The sequence below is a fragment of the Aethalodelphis obliquidens genome, unplaced genomic scaffold, assembly GCF_003676395.1.
Source record: "Aethalodelphis obliquidens isolate GAN/ISIS:26980383/991018 unplaced genomic scaffold, ASM367639v1 scaffold22, whole genome shotgun sequence".
In the NCBI taxonomy this organism is placed as follows: domain Eukaryota; kingdom Metazoa; phylum Chordata; class Mammalia; order Artiodactyla; family Delphinidae; genus Aethalodelphis; species Aethalodelphis obliquidens.
Window position 1 is genome coordinate 26,068,798 of NW_020837966.1, and position 26,295 is coordinate 26,095,092.

The window sequence follows — 26,295 nt, forward strand, 5'->3', positions numbered from 1 at the left end:
AGTCTCACTACAAGTTAGTGTTGAAAGGTCAGGACCATCACATGAGAAAACAGTCAATTCACATTATCATTCCACTGCAAATGCACTCATTCACTCAGCAAACATTTATTAATAAGCAGTTCATTTTAAATTCCAGTAATCGGCAACTAATGAAATACATAATTAAAGAGAAAAATGGCCTGATTTCATATGTCCTCATTGCTTTCTTTTTTTCCAACTCTACTTTTAGCACTAAAAATGGTTATTAATGATGTTAGGTCTTTGAGTGGTTGAAATATGGGTCATTTTATTAATTAAGAACAGAGGTAGTAGTGAGGGCCTATTTTAGCCCCATTTCATCAAAATGGCTAATTACTTTGTGAAACTGACCTCGATATCTGCACTAAGAATATGATCCTGGATTCAAGAACAATTCATTTAAGATAATGGCTTACCAGCCTTGGGGCTCTGAAGTCAAGTGGGACGGCAATATGGTTTTTATGAGAGGAAGACTTTTAGGGATAAAGAACAGTTTTAAGGTAATTGTAGCTCATTATGAACAAAATGATTATAGAAAAATGACACAGCAGAACTCAGGTCTCTCAATTTCCCATCCATTGCTCTTGCCACTGACACTTGGACAACTCCTTTTGCTACTAATCTTGATGTAAAATGGTGGGGTTGAGGGGGTAGGGGAGTGAGGATTTCGTCAATGTTGTAGGTTGGGCTAAAGATCCCACAGAGATTAATCTAACAACTTCAAGAAAGACTAGTATTTCCTGAGTACTTACCATGTGAACTGTTCTACGAACTTCACATGTATTAAGTGACTTAATCCTCTCAATAATCCTGAGGTAGGTATTATTGTATACACAATAATATATATATATATATGTATACACAAGGAAAAAACCGACACACAGGTGTGGTAATAGTGTGCCTAAGGTCACATGGTTTGTAACTGTGAATCCAGGATTACAGTCTTTTCAGTCCCATTCCAGAATCTGTGCTCTTAACACCATGTTGACTCATAGTTGTTCTTTCTGTGCCTCGTCTCCTTACTGAAGCTATACTTTGGATGGACTTTCAAAAAATCAAAAATAATAATCAGAGCTTACTTTAGTCATGCAAACTGGCCCTGGGCCACGATCAAAAGTAAGTTACCTTCTAAGCAAGGTGATTTTTTTTTCAAAATGAATTACATTATTCTTTTCTCTTTTTATTGATTTTCTTTCTTTTATTGATTTTTACCTGTGCTACAGTAATCATTTCCAGGATTCTGCCTGTCTAGTTAGTAGTTCATTAGTTGGTTTTTATTCAAAAGAGAAAATGGGAGAAAATAATCTTATTATAATAAAGATGATGATTAAGAATGATGGTGTTAGCAGCAACTACCTTACGGAGACTTTACCATGAGCTAGGCACTGTACCAAGTGCTTATTTACTTTGCTGCATTTATTCCTCGTAAGAACCTTACAATAGGTGCAGTTATGATGTACATTTTACAAGTGTGAAAACTGAGGCTTAGAAAGGTTAAGTAATTTGCCTAATGTTACAGGCAAAGACTAGCAAAGAACAGTTACAGAACTCCAACCCAGATCTAATTATAGAGTCCACATCTTAATATACTTAGTGGCAGTTAAAACTGTCACTCTTAATCTAGTATAAAGAACAAGCACTGAAAGTAATTCACAGCCAACACTGCGCTGTTTTCTTGACTACACCAAAATAACCAGGCTGAGGTTAAAAACCTACATCATCTACAATTAACTTGACCAAAGATCCTACAGCTGCCGTTTCTCTCTGGAAAATCTTGTGGATCCCACTCAGTTTTGTCACTCTGCTATTCTGTTTTCTGGAATACTCTCTCCATCACTCTGAGCCTGACTAAATTAAAACTTATCCTTCAGGGTGACTAAGAAAAGTTAAAGATGTATAATATAAACTCTAAATCAGCCACAAAATTTTTAAATAAAGAGTTATAGCTAATAAGCCAAAGGAGAGACAATGAAGTGATAAAAAAACACTTAATCCAAAAAAAGAAAAAAAAAAGCAAAAGGAAAAGAACAGATGAGACAAAGAGAAAAACAAATATCAAGACAACAAATTTAAATCCAGCCATATCAACAATCACATTAAATGTAAATGGTCTAAACAGCAAGTGAAAAGGCAAAGTTTATGTCAATAAATTCATTAACTCAGCTGAAATGGACAAATTCCTTGAAAGACACAAACTCCCAGAGCTTAATCAAGAACAAACAGATAATCTGCACAACCCTGTAGCTATTAACTAAATTAAATGTATGGTTACAACTCTAGGCCCAAATGGTTTTCCTGGGGAAATTCTATCAGACATTTAAGGAAGAAAAATGCTAACTCTACATGAACTCTTCCCCAAAAAACTCAAGATGAGGGAATATTTCCCAAATCAATCTATGAAGCCAGCAATACACTGATACTAATATCAGACAGAAACAAAAACAAAAACAAAAAAACAAGAGACCAATACCAATCACTAACATATTTTAGTAAACTGCATCCAAAACATATACAAAGGATAATACATCATAACTAAGTGGATGTATTCCAGGAAGCCAAGGATGGTTTAACATTTGAAAACAGAAAATCCATGACTATAATTCACCATATTAACAGGCTGAAAAAGAAAAACCACATAAACATCTCAATAGCTTTAGAAAAAGCATCTGGCAAAATCCACATCCATTTCTGATAAAAAAAATTCTCAGAAATCTAGGACTAGAAGGAGACTTGCTCAAGCTGATAAAGGTCATCTTTGAAAACACTATAGCTTATATCATAGCTAATTTTGAAAAGTCAAATGTTTTTCCCCTAAGATCAAAAATTAGGTAAGACTGTCTGTTCTTACCACTCCTATTCAACAATATACTGGAGGTTCTAGCCAACACAATACAGTAATAAAAAGCAATAAAAGATATCCAGATTAAAAAGGAAGAGGTAAAATTGTCTATACTCACAGATGGTATAACCACTTATGTAGAAAATACAACGCAATCTACAAAAACAACAGGGAGATCAACTCGATGCTTTCTGATGACCTAGAGAGATGGGATAGGGAGGATGGGAGGGAGGCTCAAGAGGGAAGAGATATGGGGATATATGTATACTTAGAGCTGATTCACTTTGTTGTACAACAGAAACTAACACAACATTGTAAAGCAATTATACTCCAGTAAAGATATATATATATATATATATATATATATATATATATAAAGAATCTACAAAAACATCACTTATACAGATGAGTTTAACAAGGTTACAGGACACAACATAAATATACAAAAACCAACTGTACCATAAAAATGTATTTATTAAAAATATAGGGCTTCCCTGGTGGCACAGTGGTTGAGAGTCCACCTGCTGATGCAGGGGACACGGGTTCGTGCCCCGGTCCGGGAAGATCCCACATGCCGTGGAGCGGCTGGGCCCATGAGCCAGGGCCTCTAAGCCTGCACGTCTGGAGCCTGTGCTCCGCAACGGGAGAGGCCACAACAGTGAGAGGCCTGCATACGCCAAAAAAAAAATATATATATATATATATATAAAACATGTTAAAAGATATTTTAAAAGAATAAATTAAGAAGCTTATAAAAATTTTAAACATTTAAAATAAGCAAGAAAAACAAAATGTTAAAGTAGACACATTCATATGCATGGCACTGGAATATTTTGGTGTTCATGCTTAAAATGTTTTCTACAGGATTCATTTTCTCCACTTATTTGTGCAAAAAAAATCTTATGGTCTTTAATTCTTACAGAGTAAATGGACTCCCAATTATGAAAAGTGCCATATGTCAGACACATAATTGGTGGTAATTAGGGTTTTGAGATGCTCTTGTGCAAAAAGAGATTCACCTGTTTTTCATGAAAGTCTGGTTTCCCAGCAAGAGGATTCAGATACACCTGCAGCAACAGCTTGAATCAAAGGGAAAAAATCTGGGACTACAGACAGATGGGTATATGAACACTTAAAAGTACTGGGACAACCTAGGGCAATGCTTTTAATTTAAAATTAAAGTTAGAATTTTAAAGATAAATTTGTCCACATCTTGTTATAAAGGTAAGTGTAAAGCATAAAGTGAACTCAACTCTATGAACTGCCACCTAAATAACTACACTAAAAATTCTAAGAAATGCAGAAGACACACACCCCTACGAACTCACAGATATACATAATTTAAATAGGTTCTCTTTAGGCCAGTGGCTCCCAAACTTTGATGTATGTTATGATCACCTTGAGAGCTTTAAAATCCTGATGCCCAGGTCACAATCCAGAAATATCAAGTCAGAATGAGGTGAGTGAGGAAATAGGCATCAATATCTTTTATAGATCCCAGATGATTCTAATGTACAATAAAGTTTGAGAACCATTATTTTAAGGCAAAGTTTGACAATGCCTCCATTATCAAATTAATAACTTAATTTGGAGCCATTACAGTTTTAAGTCTCTAACTGCCTAGACTGACTGAATTACCATGGGAAGCTTCTTGTAATAACAATCTGCAAAATGCCATGTTTACATAGAGATAGAAGTCCTAGATATACTAAAAATATATGATTTAAAGAAAAAAAGGGAGAGAAGTGGTATTCGATTTCTGAACTCCTTAAAAAGGTTACTCATGAAACACTGAGTTACTTCTACTCGCCAAGAACAACCAACTCTGACACTGAAATTATAGCCCAAAGAGAAGAATCATTCTCTGAGAGAGATGTTTATTCCACAAAGCACACACTATATACCTAGAACACTTGGGATGTTTCCATTCCAGTATACCACAAACTACCCTCCATCTATAACTCAACTTAATCTCAACAGACAAGCCAGAAATTTACAGGAGTCTCAAATAAATTAAGGGTGTGCTTCCAGACTTACATGCTGGAAACCAGATATACAGCTCACCCTGATTCATGGGACAACAAAGGTGTCTCAAAGGGTCAAGATACAACAGATGGAATATGGTTGACAACAGATCATTTACAACCTCTGCTTCTTGAACCACTTTTCCCCATGCCTGTGCACAAACTTTTTTTTTTCTGGCGTTGATGGAGATAGGTATGTATTAACAGAAGTGGATGAGACAGCTTGGGGCTAATGTTTACAATGGATCCATAAACCTGCTGTTAGAACGCCAAAACAGAGTTTAGTGACTTGACTTACCTTATGGCACATGTAGGATCCACCTTTCTTCACCCGGTCTTTGCCAGAAGGGGGGCCTTTCTGTGGATGAAGAGAAGAGAACTCATTAGTCCATAAAGCACAGCTGTCCCTCCCACAGTCAGAGGGTCTATTTTAATCCAACCAGCTCTCACATGGTTGCCTAAAGTCTCCACATGCATTTCTGCCCCTGGGTCTTGCACCTGCACCCACGCACCTTCTCGAATGCCCATCTTTCCAAATCCTACATCTTCTGAGGTCCAGCTCAAGTTCCGACTATTTGGTGAACTCTTTGGGACTGCCTTAAGCAATCCAAACCCCTACAGTGTTTCCTACCTAGATGACTAATAAGCTGCCTTGCAGCACCTCTTACAACACCTTCTCACACTGATGGGCAAATTTATCCTGCATTATAACCGGCCAGCTCAACTAGACTGGCAAGCCTCTTTGAATTATGTTTTTAAAATCCTACTGTGCAACACCTAATAAACCCTTTGCTGACTGAATAAACGGATATGCTTTTTACCTTTAAAAAAATTTTAGGTCAGGTTTACTGAGGTATACTTTATATACAGTAAACTTTTATACTTTTAAAACTTTTAAATGCACACTTCTGATGAGTTTTGACAAGTGTATAACCACCACCACAATCAAGATATAGAACATAGTTTATCTTTTTCAAAAAGATTTATACAGTATTTATTATGAACCAAGTAGGGTTCTAAGTATTCTGCAAATATTAACTCATGGAATTTCTGTAACAACTTCTGAGATTAAGCAAATGCGAGAACGAGGATTCACACCGAGGCAGCCTGGCTCAAGAGTTTAGAGACCAAGAGTATAGGAAATTGGGCAAGGCCTAAAAGAAAGCAAGATAACAGTGGCGGGACTTTCCTGGTGGCTCAGTCATTAAGAATCCACCTGCCAATGCAGGGGACACGGGTTCGAGCCCTGGTCCAGGAAGATCACACATGCCGCGGAGCAACTAAGCCTGTGCGCCACAGCTATTGAGCTTGCACTCTAGAGCCCTTGAGCCACAACTACTGAGCCCATGCGCCGCGATTACTGAAGCCCATGCGCTTTAGGGCCCATGTGCCACAGCTACTGAGCCCGCGTGCTACAACTACTGAAACTTGTGCGCCGAGAGTCCGTGCTCTGCAACAAGAGAAGCCACCACAATGAGAAGCCCACGCACCTCAACAAAGAGTAGCCCCCACTCACTGCAACTAGAGGAAGCCCGCACACAGCAACGAAAACCCAACGCAGGCCAAAAAAAAAAAAAAAAACAGAAGGAACAGTGGCTACCACTGCAATGAGAACTGGAGGCAGAAAAAGCCAGCCAAGAGGTAAGACTATTACTTCTAGAGAGGGCTCTGGATAAATGTGCAATGCAAATGAACACCGTAAAGCTGCCAGGACAAAAGCCTCATCATCAGGTAAGCCATGCAAAGAGTATTTGAGAGTTACCAGTAAACTCCTACAAACCAGAGCCACATCTGGGAAGTCTGAGGGGGATAAGAATTTTTTGCTTTTCCTTTGTTATGCAAGAAGTCAACTAATCATACAGCTGCCTGTTCTTTGCTTACTGAAAATAAGAGAAGGTTGAACAGAGCCTCCTATCTTAGTTTTCCTTTTGCTTGTCAAAGGCCCAGACGTCAGTGGCAGAAGTTAAAAGAACCATGTTTTCTCCAAGCATGGCTAACACACTGACTCGCAAATGTCAACTTGTGGGCACAAGTTCATGTTTTCTTCTAAGCCAGGTACTTAAAAGCTGTCAAAGACCAAGCCACTGGTTATTTTTCATTCCACTACAAGGCCACAGTATTTCCATGGCCTTCAATGTTTTATGTTACATTAACAAACTTTTATTGATTAGAAATGGGCAAGCTATAATTGAGAGGAGCTACATGTGAAAATAATGACTTCACAAAACAGCATCCTTCCCAGGAGTAACTGGAATCTGACAGCCATTACAGCAGAATCTGCTGGGTGAGTTTATCATTCTGTAAAAGCAGCATAATCACCAAGAATTCACTGAAGCAGAAATGAAAGCATGTAAAGCTGTGTAGCTATCCCATAGAATGGCTGCTCTCTCCTACATTAAATTTCTTGCTTGGGGATCCTTGCGTTACACTGCTTCACGGGGGTCTCTGCATGCTGGGTTACAATGGAAAAAATGACAGTTGAAATGCTGATTACAGTATCTGCTATCACGCAAGATTAAATTCTTTTGTCAAGTTAGATCCAAGAACAAGAAAAAGGAGCTGATTTGCCAGCAGGAAGGAGAACAGAACAGTTCCCTTTCACCACCATCTCCAATGAAGGAAGTCTACAACCAATAAAAGTGACACTCATCAAAGTGACCCAAGCACTCATGAGAGTCATCCCGGGCTGATATGACCACAGCAGTTAACACAGTCCTCTAGGTGGCTGCTCATCTGGTCCTTATAAATAAAACTATTCTTGCCAGAAGACAACATGATGTAGGATCAGCTACATCTGTTTGAAATGCTTACCACTTTGCAAAAAAAAACCCAGAAAAATTACTCGGAGTGTGTAGTGGGTTGAATAGTGTCCCCCCAAATTCATGTTCACTCAGAGCCTCAGAATGTGACCTTATTTGGAAATAGGAACTTTGCAGATTTGTAATTTTCTGTATTAGTTAAGATGAGGTCATACTGGATTAGGGTGAGCCCTAAATCCAATGACTGGTGTCCCTATAACAGGAGGAGAGGACACAGAGAAGGCCATGTAAAGATGGACGCAGAGACTGGAGTGATGCAGCTACAAGTCAAAGAATGCCAAGGATTCCGGGGAACTGCCAGAAGCTAGGACGAGACAAGGAAGGATTCTAGAAACTCTGAAGTGAGTATGGCCCAGCCAGGACCTTGGTCTCAGACTTCTAGCCTCCAGAACTAAAAGAATAAATTTCTGTTGTTTCAAGCCACCAAGTTTGTGGTCATTTGTTATGGAAGCCCTAGGAAACTAACGTAAGGGGGAAATGTCTCCATTTCTTTTCATTAAGGAAAGGATCGATAAGTCAAAATTAACGTTGTCTCTCACGTTCAAGTTTGCTACTGCAGGTTAAAACAACTTGAGAGGGCTTCCCTGGTGGCACAGTGGTTGAGAGTCCGCCTGCCGATGCAGGGGACACGGGTTCGTGCCCCGGTCCGGGAAGATCCCATGTGCTATGGAGCGGCTGGGCCCGTGAGCCATGGCCGCTGAGCCTGCACGTCCGGAGCCTGTGCTCCGCAAAAGGAGAGGCCACGACAGTGAGAGGCCTGCGTACTGCAAAAAAAATAAAAAATAAAAAATAAATAAAACAACTTGAGAAGCTACCGACGGTAGTGTCAATACCTCACCTCTCTGCCTGTATACTTGGCAAGAAGAGAGGCTGCCGTGCCACACAACCTGCACCACCAGTACTCAAGAATCTAAGTAAAAATACACACTGAACACAGAGACCCTGATCAGAAACAGACAAGAACCCATGTGAATGTTGTCTCCAAAGGGACTACTACCCATAACTGCTCTACTCCCAGACAGCAAAATACGAACAGGTCTCTAATGCTTGGATGATTGCAAGGACAGCAAGAAAAAAAATTTAAAAAGCAGGTTTCTAAATGTTAGCCCCAATAATCTCAAAAGGCTAAGCAAGGTGCATCTCAAGTTCTCAGGACAAGAGCTGAAGGAGTAATGCTCCGAGTGCTAGTGCAGGGGAATAGAGCCTCATCTAAAACACCTCGGAAGGCACAGAAGTCCTTAGTGATGAAACAAATCCACAGTAGATGCCACAGAACCACTCCTCAGCAAGACCGGCTTGTTGAATGAGGAGTAAGCCTGCAGGAAGAGGGCTGACCAATGTGCTGGGGCTGGCCAGGTCGTTCTTCACAGGAGCATAAACAACGACATTTTATGTAGTCAAGAGATACGCTTCCCTTTCCCTCCGTGTCATATGTAATACAACAACAAGGACAGCAAAAGAGGGAACAGAGCGTCTGACAAATTTTCATCAGTCAGCAAAGGGACAAAAAGCACTTCTTTTAAACCATGTGTGATGAAATCCACAGTGAGGAATACTAAGCAGCTGTTAATAAGAATGAGGCATTCTGTATGAGTATACCGTACGGTCACTTTCACTTAGAAAATGACATGGAATCAAGCATTTACTCTGATTTTCTTATACGTTGTGCCCCAGTGGGGAGTTGATTACCTGGAGTGAGCATCTGGCCCTGGGGCACAGGAGGGTGCCTCACCCCACACGGGTCAGGCATGCACTCGTCCCTATGTGCTCATTTTCATTCATTTCAGTGTATGGTTTGACCCATGGATTATTTAGAAGTGTGTTTATTGTCCAAGTGTTGGACATTTTCCTATTTTATTTCTGTTACTGGTTTCTAGTTTGATTCCACTGCAGTTGGAGAACACACTCTGTGTGACTTCAATTTTTCAAAATTTGTTGAGGTTTATTTGATGGTGCAGGATATGGTCTATCTTGGTATATGTTCCATGAGTACTTGAAAAGAAGGGGTATTCTGCTGTTGTAGGGTAGATTGTTCTACAAATGTCAATTAGATCTCATTGGTTGATGATATTGTTGAGTTCGTCTATATCCTTGCTGATTTTCTATATAATTGTACCATCAATTGTTGAAAGGAGCATTATAGTCTCCACCTACAATTGCAGGTTAGTCTATTTCTCCTTTCAATTTTATTAGTTTTTGTTTCATATGTTTCAGCCCTTTTCATTGGGGCATACATATTTAGTATTACTATGTCCTCTTGGTAGATTAACCATTTTATCATTACACAATGTCCTTCTCTGACTCTGGTGATTTTCTTTGCTTTGAAGTCTACTTTATATGACATTAATACAGCCATTCCTGCTTTTTTCTGATTAATGTTTACCTAAAACATCTTTTCCCATCATTTTGTTTTCAACCTATTTATCATTATACTTGAAGTGAGTTTGTTATAGACCATATACAGTTAGTTATGTTTTTTAATCCACTCTGCCAATGTCTTTTAATTGATGTATTTAGACCATTGAGCTTTTAATGAAATTATTGATATCTAAGCACTTAAGACTGTCATTTTATGTTTTGGTTTTTGTCTGTTCTCTATTTTTTTGTTGTTTTCTTTTTTCTGCCTTCCTGTGGGTTACCTGAACATTTTTTTAAAGAAATTCATTTCTATTTACCTATAATGCTTTATCACAGTTTTATATATATAAAAATACATACACAATACATTTATAAATATAACAAATATATATTATATATTAATATATAAATATTAAATATATGAAACACATTTTATATTTTTATTAAAATATGTGGATATATTTTATATACAGTTATATATATATTATGTTTATATATGTTTAAAATATTTTATATATATTTACATTTATATATATACATATAACTGTGATAAGATATGTCTACTGGTATTATTTTACCAATTCCAGTGAAGTATAGAAAATTTACCTCCCTTCACAACCCTCTAGCATCCCCTGTTTATAATTGCATTAAAAAACTTCCTCTAAATACATTTAGAAACACATCAACATTATAATTTCTGCTTCAACCATCAAACAAAACCTAAAAATCTCGAGAGAAGGACAGCCTACTGTATGCACCCGTATTTCTCCTCACTATGTTCCTTCTTCCATCCTGATGTTCAAAGGTTCTTTCTTTAATCATTTCCTTTCTGTTTAGTGAACTTCCTTTAGACGTTCATTTAGGATAGGTCTGCTGGTGACAAATTCTCCAGTTTTCTTTCATTTGAAAACGTCTTGATTTCCTCCTATTCGTAAAAGACATTTCACTAGATAAAGCATTCTGGGTTGGCAGTTCTTTCAACACTTAAAAAATATCATGCCCATAGGGAATACAGGGGAAAAGTATCATGCCATTTCTTCTGCCCTTTATTAGGGTCTCTGATGAGAAACCCACTGTCATTCACACTGGCCTTTCCCCTATAGATAAGGTATCAGTTTTCTCTGGCTGCTTTCAAGATTTCTCTCTGTCTCCTGTTTTCAGAAGTTTAATTATGCTATGTCTTGGTATGGGTTTCTTTGGGATGCTCCTATTTAAGGTTCACTTAGCCTCTTGACTACAGGTTTAATCTCCTCCCACATTTGGGAAGTTGTCAGCCATTATTTCTTTGAGTACTCTTTCAGCCCCATGCTCTTGGCCCTCTCCGCTGAGACTCCCACGACACAAATGACCACCTAGAGGGGTAGGATAGGGAGGGTGGGAGGGAGATGCAAGAGGGAGGAGATTTGGGGATATATGTATATGTATAGCTGATTCACTTTGTTATAAAGCAGAAACTAACATACCATTGTAAAGCAATTATACTCCAATAAAGATGTTAAAAAAATTTTAAGTTTAAAAAATAAAATAAGAAAAAAAATGTTAGATGACCTTTTTACAGTCACAAAGGTCCCTGAGGCATCATTCATTCATTCATTCATTTTCTATTTTCTCTCCATCATTCAGATTGAATAATTTGTTTCTGTTTTCTTTCCCCCTCTGATTTTTTCCCCCCTCTGTCCCTTCTATTATGCTGCTGAACCAATTCACAAAGCTTTATTTTGGTTATTCTATTTTTCAGTTCTAAAATTTGCCCTTAGTTCCCATTTATACTCTCTATTTCTTTTCTGAAGTTTTTTTTTTTTTTCTGTTTTTTTTTTTTTTTTTTGCTCAGTACGCGGGCCTCTCACCGCTGTGGCCTCTCCCGTTGCAGAGCACAGGCTCCGAACGCACAGGCCCAGCGGCCATGGCTCACGGGCCCAGCCGCTCCGCAGCACGTGGGATCCTCCCGGACCGGGGCACGAACCCATGTCCCCTGCATTGGCAGGCGGACTCTCAACCACTGCGCCACCAGGGAAGCCCTTTTCTGAAGTTTTTATTCTCTGTTTTCAATTGTTTCAAGAATGTTCATAATTGCTCACTTAAGTATTTTTATCATGGCTGCTTTAAAATCTTTAGCTAAATGGGTAATTGTAACATCTCTGTCATTAGTGTTAGTATCGATTGTCTTTTTTTCATCTCGTTTGGTGTCTCCCTGGTTCTTGATATGACAAGTCATTATTCACTTGAAACCTGGATAATGTTTATGTTACAAGACTCTGGCTCTTATTTAAATATTCTGTTCCCCTGGCTTTCTTTGACGCCACATTGGCAGGGGAAGGGAGGGAGCCATCTCGTTACTGCCAGGTGGAAGCAGAAGTCTGGGTTCCCCACTCAGCCTCCACTGACACCTCATGAGGGATGCTCATTACTAGAGAAGGTGAGAGTTTCGGCTCCCCACATGGTAGCCACTTACACCATGGAGAGGGGTGGCCTCATTACTGCCAGGCAACTATGAAAGGCCTGGCACCCCACCTGGCCTTCTCTGACACCACCCTGGCAGAGGTATTATGTCACCTCAATACAGCCTCACGAGGGTGCAAGTATAGGCTCCCCACCCTGGCCTTTGCAGGCGTGAGAAAACACAGTTTTTTTCTGTCATGCTTAGATGGAGTAGGGTGGTTTACTGACTAGAAGTTTTCAGTATTACTAGACTGTCCATTTCCTATCTCCCCTTTGGCTAGAGAGAGCAGGCTTTTCTTGGGACTTTTTTGGTTTACATTCCCAGGCATTTGCTGGCTTCTTCAGCTCCAAGTCTGGGATACATGAGGCCAAAAGAAAATCCATGGAACTCACCACCATGTCATTCCTGGGGTCCCAAGGTCTGCAGCTACTCTGCCTTCTTTTCGCTCTTCAGGGACTTATGTTCCTTTTCTAGGTAGCATCCGGAGTTTTAATTGTATTTAGCGAGAAGAAGAGGGAAATGTATGTCTACTCCATTTTCCCAGAATCAAGTCAGACTTCCTTCACATTCATTTTTAAACGATAGTTTTGTTACATATAGAAGTCTTAGCTGATAGTTGTTTTTTTCCAGCCCTTTGACTGTATCATTCCACCATTTTCTGACTTCCACTGTTTCTGATGAGAAAGCAGTCATTTCTGCAAAAATGTTTTGTCCCTTTCTCTCTCCCCTCTCCATCTGGGACTCCTATTACACATGTGTTGAAATTATGTTGAAATGTTTGATACTGTCACACAGGCCTCTGTTGATCTGTCTCCAGTTGTTTTTCCTCTCTGTTCTTTGGTTTGGAAATTTTCTCTTGATTTACCTTCAAGTTCACTAATTCTGCCATCCTGCCATTTCTAATCTGCTATCAGGTTCATCTAGGGAACTCTTCATTTCGGTTATTATAATTCCAATTCTAGAAATTTCACTTGGTTCTTCTTTTATCATTTCCATTTGTCTGTTGTGTTTGTCTGTGATTTGTTGATTCACATTGTATTTTTTATCAATTCTCTGAATATATTTTCCCTTAATCCTCTAAACATAATAGCTGCTTTTAAGTCTTTGTTAAATCCAGTATCTGTGATTACTCGGTTTCTATTTAACTAATCTTTTTCCTTGGTATTGGTCACAGTTTCCTGTTTGCATGTTTATTGCTTTTTAGGTGAAAAGAAGACATTTAGGTTATTTATACACACACACATACACATATAAAATCCCCTCACTGGAATGATGTGGGGGTTAAAAGAGAGACTGCATAGAAAGCACTGAGCAAATAATACACAATAAATGTGCAGTCATTATTGTTTACTATTACACATTATTAGTTCATGACTAACTCAGACTTCCCGAAGGTGCCCATAAACCAGGTGGCGTGTAACCTCCAAAATTCCAAAACCACAGTGATAACTTGACCCATTATTTCTAAGGCCAAAACCCCCAAAAGGAGTCTAAGTTCTAATAAAATAGCTGACCTGTTACTAACACTGCAGAAGGAAGACAGACTATTGTATAGTACAATGAAATTCACATAGCTGGTCGCAGCATGCAGAGGCTGTCACCACAGCATCCGACTTAGCAAAACGTTAACATTTTTAATGGTAAAACCCAAACAAAAACATTCTGGGGGCCAGGTAAAGAGTGGAGAGAACTTCTCCTCAAGAAACTTTTAAAAGTCTGAAAATATTATTTGACTTTGCGCTTCCTCTTTCCCTTGCCTGGTACAACCGATACCACAAACACCTGAGGAGAAAACTGAGATTCACTATTTTCAATTTGACAACGACAGCTAGCCTTTATTTTAATAACATTTGTGAGAAGACCCAGAAATCTCGTGAATACCTTAAAGTGTTTTAAATATTGTTTTCATCTGCATATTAGATACCGCTTAAGACCAACAAATGGTAACAAGAGTAACTCTGAAGAAGCAACGGACACCCAGTAAAGGATCAAATTGGGGAAGGTCAGACCTATTTCTCACTGAGTCTTCCTCCATCTCACTACACCCTACCCGTTTGCTCAAGCCAGAAGCCTGAGGAGCAATTCTCAGCTCCTCCCTCTTCCCACCCCAACATCCTGCTGGTCTGATGAGCTCTACCTCCAAGGCAGATGGCTAATGGGTGGCAGCTACCATCTCCATAGTAACCACCCTGGCTCCAAACCACCACTTCTCCCCTGGACTACTACAATAGCCTCCTAAGACGTCCTGCAGCTTCCAAAATGGTACCTAGTAGGAGGAGCACAATAATATTTGTAGAATGAATAAAAGACTATGCCATTGTGAAAGAAGCTAGAAAAAAAAAAAAAAAAAAGTACACACTGTATGAGTCCATTTATCTAAAACTCTAAAAACTACAAACTAATTTACTATGACACGAAGCAGATCAGTAGTTGCTTGCGTGTGAGAGGTAGAGAAGGCAAAATGGAGGGGTTACTAAGGGGCACAAGGAAACTCTGGGGTGTTGGACATGTTCACATCTAGACTATGGTGGTTTCATGGATATGTGTGTGATTATATATTTATTTTTTGATCAGTATATATATTTATAATTACGTATATATACATATACAAACTGATCAAACTGTATATTTTAGAAATGTACAATTTATGCCAATTATATCACAATAAAACTATTTTTAATGAAAGTAAACCAATTTTTTAAATGATGGTATTTTAAATAAAATATGAGGAGTGGGATTGGCTTCAAATAATCCAGGAGAGAAGGGGAGCGGGGATGAGTGGACGGAAATATAAATGAAACAAGATTAGCCATGAGTTGGCTAATCTTGTTCCAGAGCCCCCAAATGCTAGGAGTCAAAGGTTTCCTTAGAAGTTTACGTATAGCAGGTTTGGAGTTTAAAAGGACAGATTTCATTCTCCACTCTCGGACCCTGAGAAGCGTGCCTCTTTCCTTGAGAGCTAAGTCATCCTCGCCCTGATTGGCTAGAAGCTGGGCTCTCTGCACACTTGACTTCTAGTCAAGCCTTCAAGCTATCTTATCACCCGGGCTCCCACAGGCATGGTTCTGGCAGCCTGAAGTTTAGGATTAAACAAAAATGATCTTGCTGCCCATTTGAAGCACTTCATGCATGCTAAAACAGCGCCCTTGTCAACTCACCAGGTACTATAGCAACAGGCAGCTCAGAAACACACAGGAGCAGGCTTTTCAATCTCTTCCTTCAAGCCTCTGCTCATGTGTCTCCTAAAACGGATCTCTTTTCAATCACCTCAACCATTTTTAAAGAAAGGAACTCTGCCCACATTTGCTTAGAGCAGGCTAATACCTCTTCTCTCATTTGATCCTCACAATAACCTTGGGAAGCAGGAAGTGTCATGATCCCCGTTTTAGGGATGAGGAATAGTGAAACTCAGAGACACAGAAAAAATGGAGAGCCCCAGGTCACCCAGCTAGCAAGTGACAAGGCCAGGAGTCAAGGTGCCTCCCACATCTGTGCCTGTCCAGCTCAAATCTCTTCCAGGCTAGCTGCATCTCTGACCAACTCACTTTGTTTACCTGATGTCGAACATAACAAGGGATTTTAAGAGTGGGTAGCTGAAACCGGTATTTCAAATAAAGCTTTTTCAATTATGTGTAATTTTATTCATCCCCCAGCATAAGGTCCAACAGAAGGGACTGCAATTAGCTTTAGACCTTGCATGAGGAGAGAAAAAGGAGGGTGACACCCAGAGAAAGGTCAAAGAAAGGAAACTAGAGATCAGATTGGAAAGAAAAGCACATTAAACACACAGTCCAAGTTAACAACCCCTGCAGTATTTTCTCTGTAAAATCAGCATGTGCTGTATGGTGATTACCCTGTTAGAGAAATGAATGAAAACAGTCATTTCCTCCATGCTACTTGTTTCACCCAATCTAGGGTAAAAAGGAAGAGAATTCGCAAAGCTGTATTAACTCGCTCTCAGTGTCCATGGTCCTCCATGTTCCAAAAAACGATGTCACTTTCACAGCCCAAGGACTACAGTAACAATTCTTGCTTTGGGGGATAATACATAAAACTGGATATTTAAAAACACTGATGCCAGTTGTAGCAGCTAATAATAGCAGCTAATATTTACTGAGCACATATTAGAGTCAGGTACTGTTTTAATGTTTTTCATCTTTAAAAAGATATTTTGATGTAGGTTCTATTATTGGCAGGGCAGTTATATAATTTATTGTCCAAATAAGGATACTTTGGGAAGTGAACACGGCTGCTATTAACAACTGTGCCAGGCATGAGCACAGGCTAGGAATGTTTGGACACCCCATCATTAGCCCCATTAGTGATACCAAGAAGAAGCAGGCAATGAGGAAAAAGAACGACAGTGAAGTGGAAGACGTGGGACCCGCAAGTCATGACAGAAAGAAGACCAAGTGAGAAACCTCAGAGCCTTTGGATACAGGCCTGTCTTTAGCCGAGGATGAAGAGATGGTGTTACATCTGCTCAAAAGTCAAAGCTAAATAGTACTTGCTCTTGTCTTCTCCTTGAAACCTCTAGTCATGATTATGTGGGCAAGAAGTTGAAAAAACAGTTGGTTTGGGGGCACTTAGGTAACATGAGTCCCATGCCCAAGGGACCCATTCTTCAGACAGGAGCTATCATACCTCTAAGCCCCTTTCACAGGCCATGCTTGCACCATCCCAGAGCAAACTCACAGCGATGGTGGATTATAAAATTTCCTGATCCCACTTTCAGGAGGTTAGAAAGAAGAGTAAGTACAAATGGAGAAATAAAGAACAGAAAGGTTAAACTGCCTGTCCAACGACACACAGCTAGTAGGTGGAGGAGCCAGGAGTCAAGCCCAGGCCATATGGTTCCAGGCTCACACTTAGCCAACTCGGCCATGTGCCCCTTATGAGCTGAAGTGGTATCATATTCTTTTAATAAATTATTCCACTGTTCCAGTTTGAAGAGCACAAAGCTGTCCGTATTTCACAAGCTCACTGCAAGAAAATGGCTAAAACCCGTGGGAAACTGTGAGTCGAGAGTTCACATTGTTAAAAAATAAAAGACACTCATTAGCTTTGGGATAGAGCTGAAAAAACTCCCCTTGTTAGATGTGCCTCTCCTAAAGTACTTCTCTTGGCATATGACATCTGCTTCTTTCACTTAGGAATAAATACACATTTAAAGTAGCCATACTTACCATTTGAACAGACATCCGTACTTAGATTGATACTGCAGATGCCTTCAGTGGTTTCACTGGCTCAAACCCCCCTGGGTTTGGGGGTCTCAACCTCATACCATGGAAGCAACTGTTCCACTTCATAGACCTACTTTGCCAAGTCTCATCTTCCCTTGTGTATGACTGGAATGGTTTCCAAAAACCTCCAAGGAAAAATCACACCCCAGAAATAAAGGGATAAGGAGGAAATCCAACATCTTCCTTTCATTACAAAATAAACTACAGGTGCCATGAGACCTCAATGAGCCACAATGTCAGGTCAGTAGAAAGTGTCTTTATGTACACACAATACTGCGTGTGGACATGCTTCCTAAGGCAACATGATGTTGGTCTGTTTCCCATTATCCCTTTCCTTGGGTCCCTCGTGACATCACTGTCCTTTGCACTTACAGTTCTTTCTGCCTCTTCCCTCAGACTTCACACTCCATTTAGTGTCTCTGTCAAATGACAAGCTTCCAGACAGGCTGAAAGATCATACCCTCCTCCACCTACCATCACTCTCTCTCTTCATACCCTATATATATCCCCCTTCTTCCTCACTGTGGTATCAAAACAAAAATATCTGGTCTTTGTCCCCAGTTCCTGATACAGAGCTGAAACCCTTGGAAAACATGTGTCTTTCTTTTGGCTATTCCTGAGTTGTATACGTTATAATTAACCAGCAATCATAAGTAAAGCGCTTTCCTGAGTTCTGTGAGTTGTTCTGGTAAATTATCAAACCTGAGGAAGGGGTCATGTGAACCCCCAAATTCACAGTCTGCCAGGCAGAAGTGTGGCTAGCCTGGGTACCCCATTTGCAGCTGGCATCTGAAGTGGACGAGTCTTGAAGGACTGAGCCCTTAATCTGCGGTGTCTGAGATAACTCTAAGAGTTAGTATCAGAACTGGATTGAATTTCTGGACATCCAACTGGTACTGGAGAATTGGTGTGGAAAAATGACACGTATTTGCTGTCAGAAAAAAACACACACATTTGGTGTCAGAACAGTGCCAAAAAAATTAAATACACCGGCGCTTACCACTTGGTGACAAATTACAAATTGCTTTCCTTCTCCTACTAGAAAGCAGACACCTTGACAGCATGGACTTTGCTCTGTTCACTGCTTTATCATTTGAGCCTTAAATAGTGGCTGGCATTGTAGATATCAACACTATTTGAACTAGTAGATCATCACCCTGCACTTAAGCTTCTATGTAACGACTCTTGGCCAAAGTAGAGATTCACCAAAAAAAAAAAGAGGCGAGAAGGTTAGAAAGAAGAGTAAGACGGGAGAGCCCCCTGTGAAAAAATGGGAAATATATATTTGGTCTTTGTACTGGTTCTCCAGAGTGATGAGTGGCTTCTGTGTGTTAATAAGACGACTGGTAGCTGGAGAGCCCTAGAGAGCTTCAGGATGAGAGCTGGTCAGTCAGAAAGACCCAGGCATTATTATCGAGTTGGAACCTTCAGCTCCACTCCCTGATCACTGGGGAGGGGGAAGGGCCGGTAATTGGAGCTAATCGCCAACGGCCAATGATTTAATCAATTATACCCATGTAATGAAACTTCCATAAAAAACCCAAACAATGAGGTTGGAGAGCTTCAGAGATGGCGAACACATCCACATGCCAGCAAGGTGGTACACCCCAACTTCACAGGCATAGAAGCTCCTGTGCATAGGACTCTTCTGGACCCCACCCTATGTACCTCTTCATCTGGTTGTTCATTTGTATCCTTTATAATAAACCCGTGATAGTAAGTTAAGTGATCTGTGAGCTGTTCTAGAAAATTATCAAACCTGAAAGAGGGGAGCTGTGGGAACTCCCGACTCAGGAGCCAGCTCAGGCAGAAGTGTGGGTACCAGAGCGCCCAATACTTGGACTGGCATGTGAAGTGGCAGCAGACTTGTGGGACTGAGCCCTTAAACCTTGGAGTCTGTGCTGACTCCAGGTGGTTACTGTCAGACTAAATTGAATCGAAGGACACTCAGTTGTGTCCAGAGAATTGGACTTGGCTGTTGGTATGGAAAAAAACCTATACATTTAGTGTCAGAAGTGTTGTGGCACTTTTCACAGAACTAGAATAAAATTTTTGTTTTTAATTTGTATGGAAACACAAAAACCCTAAACAGCCAAAACAATCTTGAGAAAGAATGGAGCTGGAGAAATCATGCTCCCTGACTTCAGACTATACTACAAAGCTACAGTAGTCAACACAGTATGGTACTGGCACAAAAACAGACACACAGATCAATAGAACAGGATAGTGAGCCCAGAAATAAACCCAAACTTACATAGGCAATTAATCTGTGACAAAGGAGGCAAGAATATACAATGGAGAAAAGACAGGCTCTTCAATAAGTGATGCTGGGAAAACTGAACAGCTACACGTACAAGAAAGAGAATAGAACGCTCTCTAACACCATACACAAAAATAAACTCAAAATGGATTAAAGACCTAAATGTAAGACTGGACACTATAAAACTCTTAGAGGAAAACATAGGAAGAACACTCTGACATAAATCACAGCAAGATCTTTTTGGATTCATCTCCTACAGTAATGGGAATAAAAACAAAAACAAACAAACGGGACCTAATTCAACTCAAAAGCTTTTGCACAGCAAAGAAAACCATAAACAAAATGAAAAGACACCCTATAGAATGGGAGAAAAATATCTGCAAATGATGCGACTGACAAGAGATTAACCTCCCAAATATACAAACAGCTCATACAGCTCAATATCAAAAAACAACCAACCCAAACAAAAAGTGGGCAGAAGATCTAAATAGACATTTCTCCAAAGAAGACATACAGATGGTCAAAAGGCACATGAAAGGATGTTCAACATCGCTAATCATTAGAGAAATGCAAATCAAAACTACAATGAGTTATCACCTCACATCGGTCAGAATGGCTATCATCAAAAAGCCTATAAATAATAAATGCTGGAGAGGGTGTGGAGAAAAAGGAACCCTCCTACACTGTTGGTGGAAATGTAAATTGGTACAGCCACTATGGAGAACAGTACAGAGGTTCCTTAAAAAACTAAAAACAGAGCTACCATATGATCCTGCAATCCCACTCCTGGGCATATATCCAGAGAAAACCATAATTCGAAAAGATTCATGCACCCCAATGTTCACTGCAGCACTATTTACAATAGACAAGACATGGAAGCAACCTAAATGTCCACTGACAGATGAATGGATAAAGAAGATGTATACATATATACAATGGAATATTACTCAGTCATAAAAAAGAATAAATATTGCCATTTGCAGCAATGTGGATGGACCTAGAGATTATCCTACTAAGTGAAGTAAGTCAGACAGAGAAAGACAAACATCATATGATATCACTTAAGTGTGGAAACTAAAAAAAAAAAAAAAAAAAAAAGGATACAGATGAACTTATATACAAAACAGAAATAGACCCACAGACACAGAAAACAAATTCATGGTTTCCAAAGTGGAAAAGAGGAGGAGGGATAAATAAGGAGTTTGGGATCAACATATACATATTACTATATATAAAATAGAAAATCAACAAGGACCTACTCTATAGCATAGGGAACTATACTCAATATTTCATAATAACCTGTAAAGGATAAGAATCTGAAAAAGAATATATATGTATAACTGAATCACCTGTACACCTGAACCTAACACAATATTGTAAATCAACTATGCTCCAATTTAAAAAAATATAAAATAAAATAAATTTTAAAAAATAAGATCCTGCTTTCAGTTCTTTTGGGCATATACCCAGAAGTGGCACTGCTGGATCAGAGTTCTATTTTTAACATTCTGAAGAACCACTATGCTGTTTTTCCAAGAAGCTGCACCATTTTACTTTCCTACCAACAGTGCACAAGGGTTCCAATTTCTTCACATCCTTACCCACACTTGTTATTTTCTATTTTTTTAAATAGTAGCCATCCTAGTGGGTATGAGGTGGCCAAGGGCCTCAACTTCTACACCTTCTAGGTAGAAACTTCTAGGTAGGAAGGAAAGAGAGAAGAAAGAGCAGCAAAGTCCAGGAAAATGGTTAATACTCTGACTTATACAACGGTAGATACATATGGTTTCAGAGATATAGACCATAATAATTGAGCAAATAAGCAGTAGTCTTCAACACAAGGCCATGAAATATCTAAGTGCTAAAAACCAGTCCATCTAAACACAGAAGAAGCAACTATTAAGAGAAAATAAGTAGCACATTGGATTTCTGCAACGAAGAGCTAACTTTCTTATCATCTGCTAATAGGTATACACTGTTAAATGATATTTGTTGTCTAATAATGCAGATGATTCTTTAATTTCTGAAAGCTTAATATGCTAATGTACTACACAAAAGAACATTCATGGTCTATCCAATCCTGGAGGGGTTGGTTCTAAAGTATAGAGAAATCAGTTTGTTTCACCCTAAACAAGGCAAGGTATATAGTAGCATCATCCTAAAGAAAGGTGACTTCTGGGTCAATGAAAACCAAGCCACCAAGATCACAGGGTACCAGCTACATCTTCTGAAAGGTCTACTCCAGGTTCAGTCACTTCCATCTCTCAGAATAATGGTGTGAAACCGTTCAGTCCTACTTGCAAAGCCAGATATGGCTCTAAAGCATTGCGAGAAATAAGAAAAACAGTTTAGTCTTCCTGAGGATTTCATTTATTACATTCTCTTACACTCACAATCTACTGTGTTCTTCAGTGACAACTCATTAGCAAATTATGAGAGAGTATAAGCAATTAGTTTATACCAAATAGTATTTTTAAACATTTTTTTGCAAAGAATACTTGAACACTTCCATGATTTTATTTTGTACATTGCAAAAGTAGACAAGCACTAAGTGCCCAATTCTGTAAGTCCTGTCACTTCGTTAGAAGCAGTGTTCACTTTTTTTAGTGAGTATAAAGCAGAGATTGTCCACAGAAAGAAGTGTTATTTACAGCTGCATGTTATCAGATGTCTTATCTCCTTTCCACATCCCTAAAAAGGTCCAGAATAAATGTCTTTCATGAATTAGATTTCAGAGTGAGGTGTCATTTCATAGCTTGTTAGCTTATTGTGTTTGAATTTTCATTACACATAAAAACAATAGCCACAATTAAGATTTATCAAGTGCTTACCACATACCAGTCACTGCACTAAACATTTTCTTTGTGGTATCTCATTGAAATCTCTCAGTAACTCTACAAGGGGTAACTACTATTGCCTCACTTATAGATGCGGAGACTGAGTGAGAATTTAAGTGTCTTGCCCCATGTTAATCAGCTGGTAAGTGGCTAAGATAGGAAACCAGGTCGGACTCCAAAACTGCCTGAGTTTAACCATCATGCTATACTTCCTCCTCACGTATAGTTAAATACATAAGCACATACATATAACTAGGTGTGTTTGCTTGACTGCTTAACATCTGCAGGCTACACGCGGGCAAGCGGATCAGGTCTGTGGGATTCCCAGAACCCAGCACATAAGTCTGGTATTCGATAGACTGCCAATAAATTTTGCCGAAAGAATAAAAGTATATATTTATATAGAAATCACACATGTGGATATATATGTACCTATACTATCAATATGTCCACATATCCACATGAAAGAAGTCCCCAGAATAACCTGATATAAAAGATGATTGAACTGTTCTATTTTTCTCTTCTCAATAACATGTTTTTATTTCCAGATCCTTAGGGAAAGAACAAATGAGTCACACTATGGCATAGGAAAAGGCATGAAAGGTGAAGCTATAGAAGTGGAAGATGACGCAACATTACTTCACAATTCATTAACAGGTTAAATGTTCAGTGCAAAAACTGACTCGCCGAATCAAGACTTTTAAAGAACAATTTAGTGGAAATAAGAGATTAGGAAGGTAAAAGGACAAGAAACTGATTTAAAATCTCAAGATATAAAAAACCATAGGCATAATTCACTGCCTCTCCCTTGCTCTGGAAGAAGCCACTGTATGACATAGCAATTCACATCTCTTAAATTAACTTTCATATTTATAACACTTTCTGAAATTCCTGACTTAGTGTATGGAGTTTGTGGTAAGATACTATAAGGAAGTAAGTAGCCTTTCAAGTTTTGTATTTCAAGTAACATCTGGAGTAGGGTAAATACTGTATGAGTCTCAAGATCAGAAGACCTGGGATTTAATCCTGACTCTGCAAATCAAATTCCAAATCTGGGACAAAGCGAGAACCTCTCTCCACTCCCTGAATTATCATAAGAAATGAGACTAAAACCACATGTCTCCTTTTCCACAATCAGGAATATTTTGCGGGTATGAGAAATACAGAAGAGCCTCTGAGAAAGAGGGAGGGAGGGAGACAGAGACGACTCTGAGTTCTTCAAGGAGAAAAAACCCAAATATAAATGTAAAGTATAAAGAACGTTGACTTGGATCCTCACAAAAGCACTGGGCAGCCCTGGGGTAAATTCAGGCTGTGGACAAGGGTCTGAGGCATACCTCTTCTTCTGCAACCCAAACATTTTACTGTAATAATCTAGAAAGCTAGAGTGCACAAGGGCTTGGGGGACTGTCTCCAGGTTGACAGAGACCACACTTTTTCTTCCCAAACAGTGTGCAATGATTCCACCTCTGGTTTAGGAGTGCTGTGGTCAACGTGTTTACAACTATAGACTGTCGTATGTGAAAAATGGTGAAGAAGAGAATTATTCTGTGTGCCAGAATAGACACATGCACTGACCTTTGCTGACTGTCGAGCATGATGAGACAGAGGCCTTAGCCGGAAATGTTAAGTGTAAATTAGGGGCTGAGATACTTGGGGGAGTGTTGAGGGAGTCACTGCAACACCAAGAAAAACGATCTGTCCAGGAAGGCCTAGAGCAGGAAGGAGATGGGAAGGGAGGCCCACGGAGGTGGAAGCCAGGATGCCAAGCCTGATGCAGAGGCTCTGGCTCTGGATACAGCGCCTGCACTTCCGGCTGTCGATTCATTCTGCAAACCACACCAGGAAAGGACAGAAAAACCTTGTGCAACAGACCCATAATGGAGGCTTCTTCCATTTGGCAAGTACTCGCCTCTGTCCAGAAATGCTGCTCAGACTTGGCCTGTCAGCTGTGGACCCAAATAAATAAGGGACCCAAGTGACAGAGACTCTGCAAGCCCCCACCCTCCTTTCCCCGTGGCCGCTTCCAGGTAAACAGAAGGGCAGAGAAGGAATAAACAACCTCTGAAAGGAAGCCAAAAACCTGGGCTTCAGTTCTGATTTCCTAAGTGTCAGTGGGGCAAAGCCTTCCTAGTATCATGGGAGAAAGGAACCGTAATTAAGGACTGTGAAACTCAAACTCTCTGTAGGCAAGGATGGTGTGACATTTATGTCTGCCCCTAGGACAAAGCAAGTGCTCAATAAATGCTTATTAAACAAATGGAAGAAAAGAACATAATCTGGTATAATAAACAAGAGGATGTGCTAAAGGGGAAAGGATTTTCAAAATGGAAATGTTCCAACTGCGGGGTGCTTGGAAAGTAATCAGCTCTCGTTTACGTAGTGCTTACCATGCAGGTACAGTGCCATGTGCTTGAATCTCTTGTGAATTCTCAGAACAACCCAATGTCCTTAAATTGTATCGTTACTCCCACTTTATAGATGAGGAAACAAAATCAAAAGATGTCACCCCCTTCTCCCACGGCCACCATGCCATCAGTGGCAAAACTAGGATGTAGAACGAGGTGTGAATCATTTTTAAACCTGTCCTCTTAACCATGTTCCTACCAGCTTCTTCATCCATCGCTGCCTGTTTTCCAGGCCAGCACGAGACTCCAGGGCTGCTGTCCAGATTTACTGTACCCTAGGAACGGCTTGCTACATCCCCAGCAAAACTTACAGATGAAGCAGTAAGCCAGACAAGGGCACGACGACTCACCTAAGGCCCCTGACATGTTAAAGCTAAATCTCAGACGGAAACCCAGGCTGCTGACCTGTGCTTCCATCACGAGGCCACGGTTCTGTTATTCAGCGCAGCAGGAAGAACCTGACTGAGGACAGCAAACGCTTTGCTCTTTGCCTGTCACGTTTTTGTTATAACCCCGACCCATTATGCCGACCTTCTGTCATCCCAATCTTAGAGCATATGGCTCCCCCCTCCCAGGAGTGCTCTACACTGTGAAAAAGACAGCTCAGAAAAGCCCTTTTACAGGGCATGCCAAACTAGGAAAGCAATTCACAAGTCACTCTCCAAAGCCCCTAGTTGGTTAGCTAACAGAAATTCTTGAAACAGCTCGACTGTGCCCATAAGCAGAAGAAAAATACACTGCGGCAAAACTAAAAGAAACACACACACACCCCTCACTGCTTTTACTTTTACTTTCACCGTAAGTATGGAAAAGGCAAGGCTTCAAGAAACTGAAAGCAGCAGGAAAATAAAGGAATGAACACCCTTTCTCTGCTTACCATGAATTCCTCACAAGGCCATGCCATGTCCTTCCTGTGTCTGGATGCCAAGGACCTGGCACACAACTGCTGCCGTCCTTTCTAAGGGCACCTCCTCAGAGAAGGCTTCACGGCTCCAACTGGCAGAGAAAAGAGCTCAGGGAGGCCGTACCTCAACCACATCAGCAGCAAA

At 39.9% G+C, this 26,295-nt stretch overlaps 1 protein-coding gene across 7 annotated transcripts in view; it reads right to left on the reverse strand.

Moving 5' to 3' along the window:
- The window catches only part of SUMF1 (sulfatase modifying factor 1), a 451,940-nt gene that overhangs the window by 345,757 nt on the left and 79,888 nt on the right, over positions 1-26,295 (reverse strand). For 6 of the 7 annotated variants that reach the window (XR_003435893.1, XR_003435891.1, XR_003435892.1 and 3 more), the window contains one exon: positions 5,180-5,239. Coding sequence is in view for 4 of the 7 variants with exons in the window: in XM_027121447.1 (XP_026977248.1) it covers positions 5,180-5,239 (60 nt within the window). In the remaining 3 variants the exon portion in view is untranslated. Of the gene's footprint in view, positions 1-3,646; positions 3,937-5,179; positions 5,240-26,295 lie in introns of those variants that run through there. The other variant, XM_027121448.1, reaches the window with a different exon arrangement.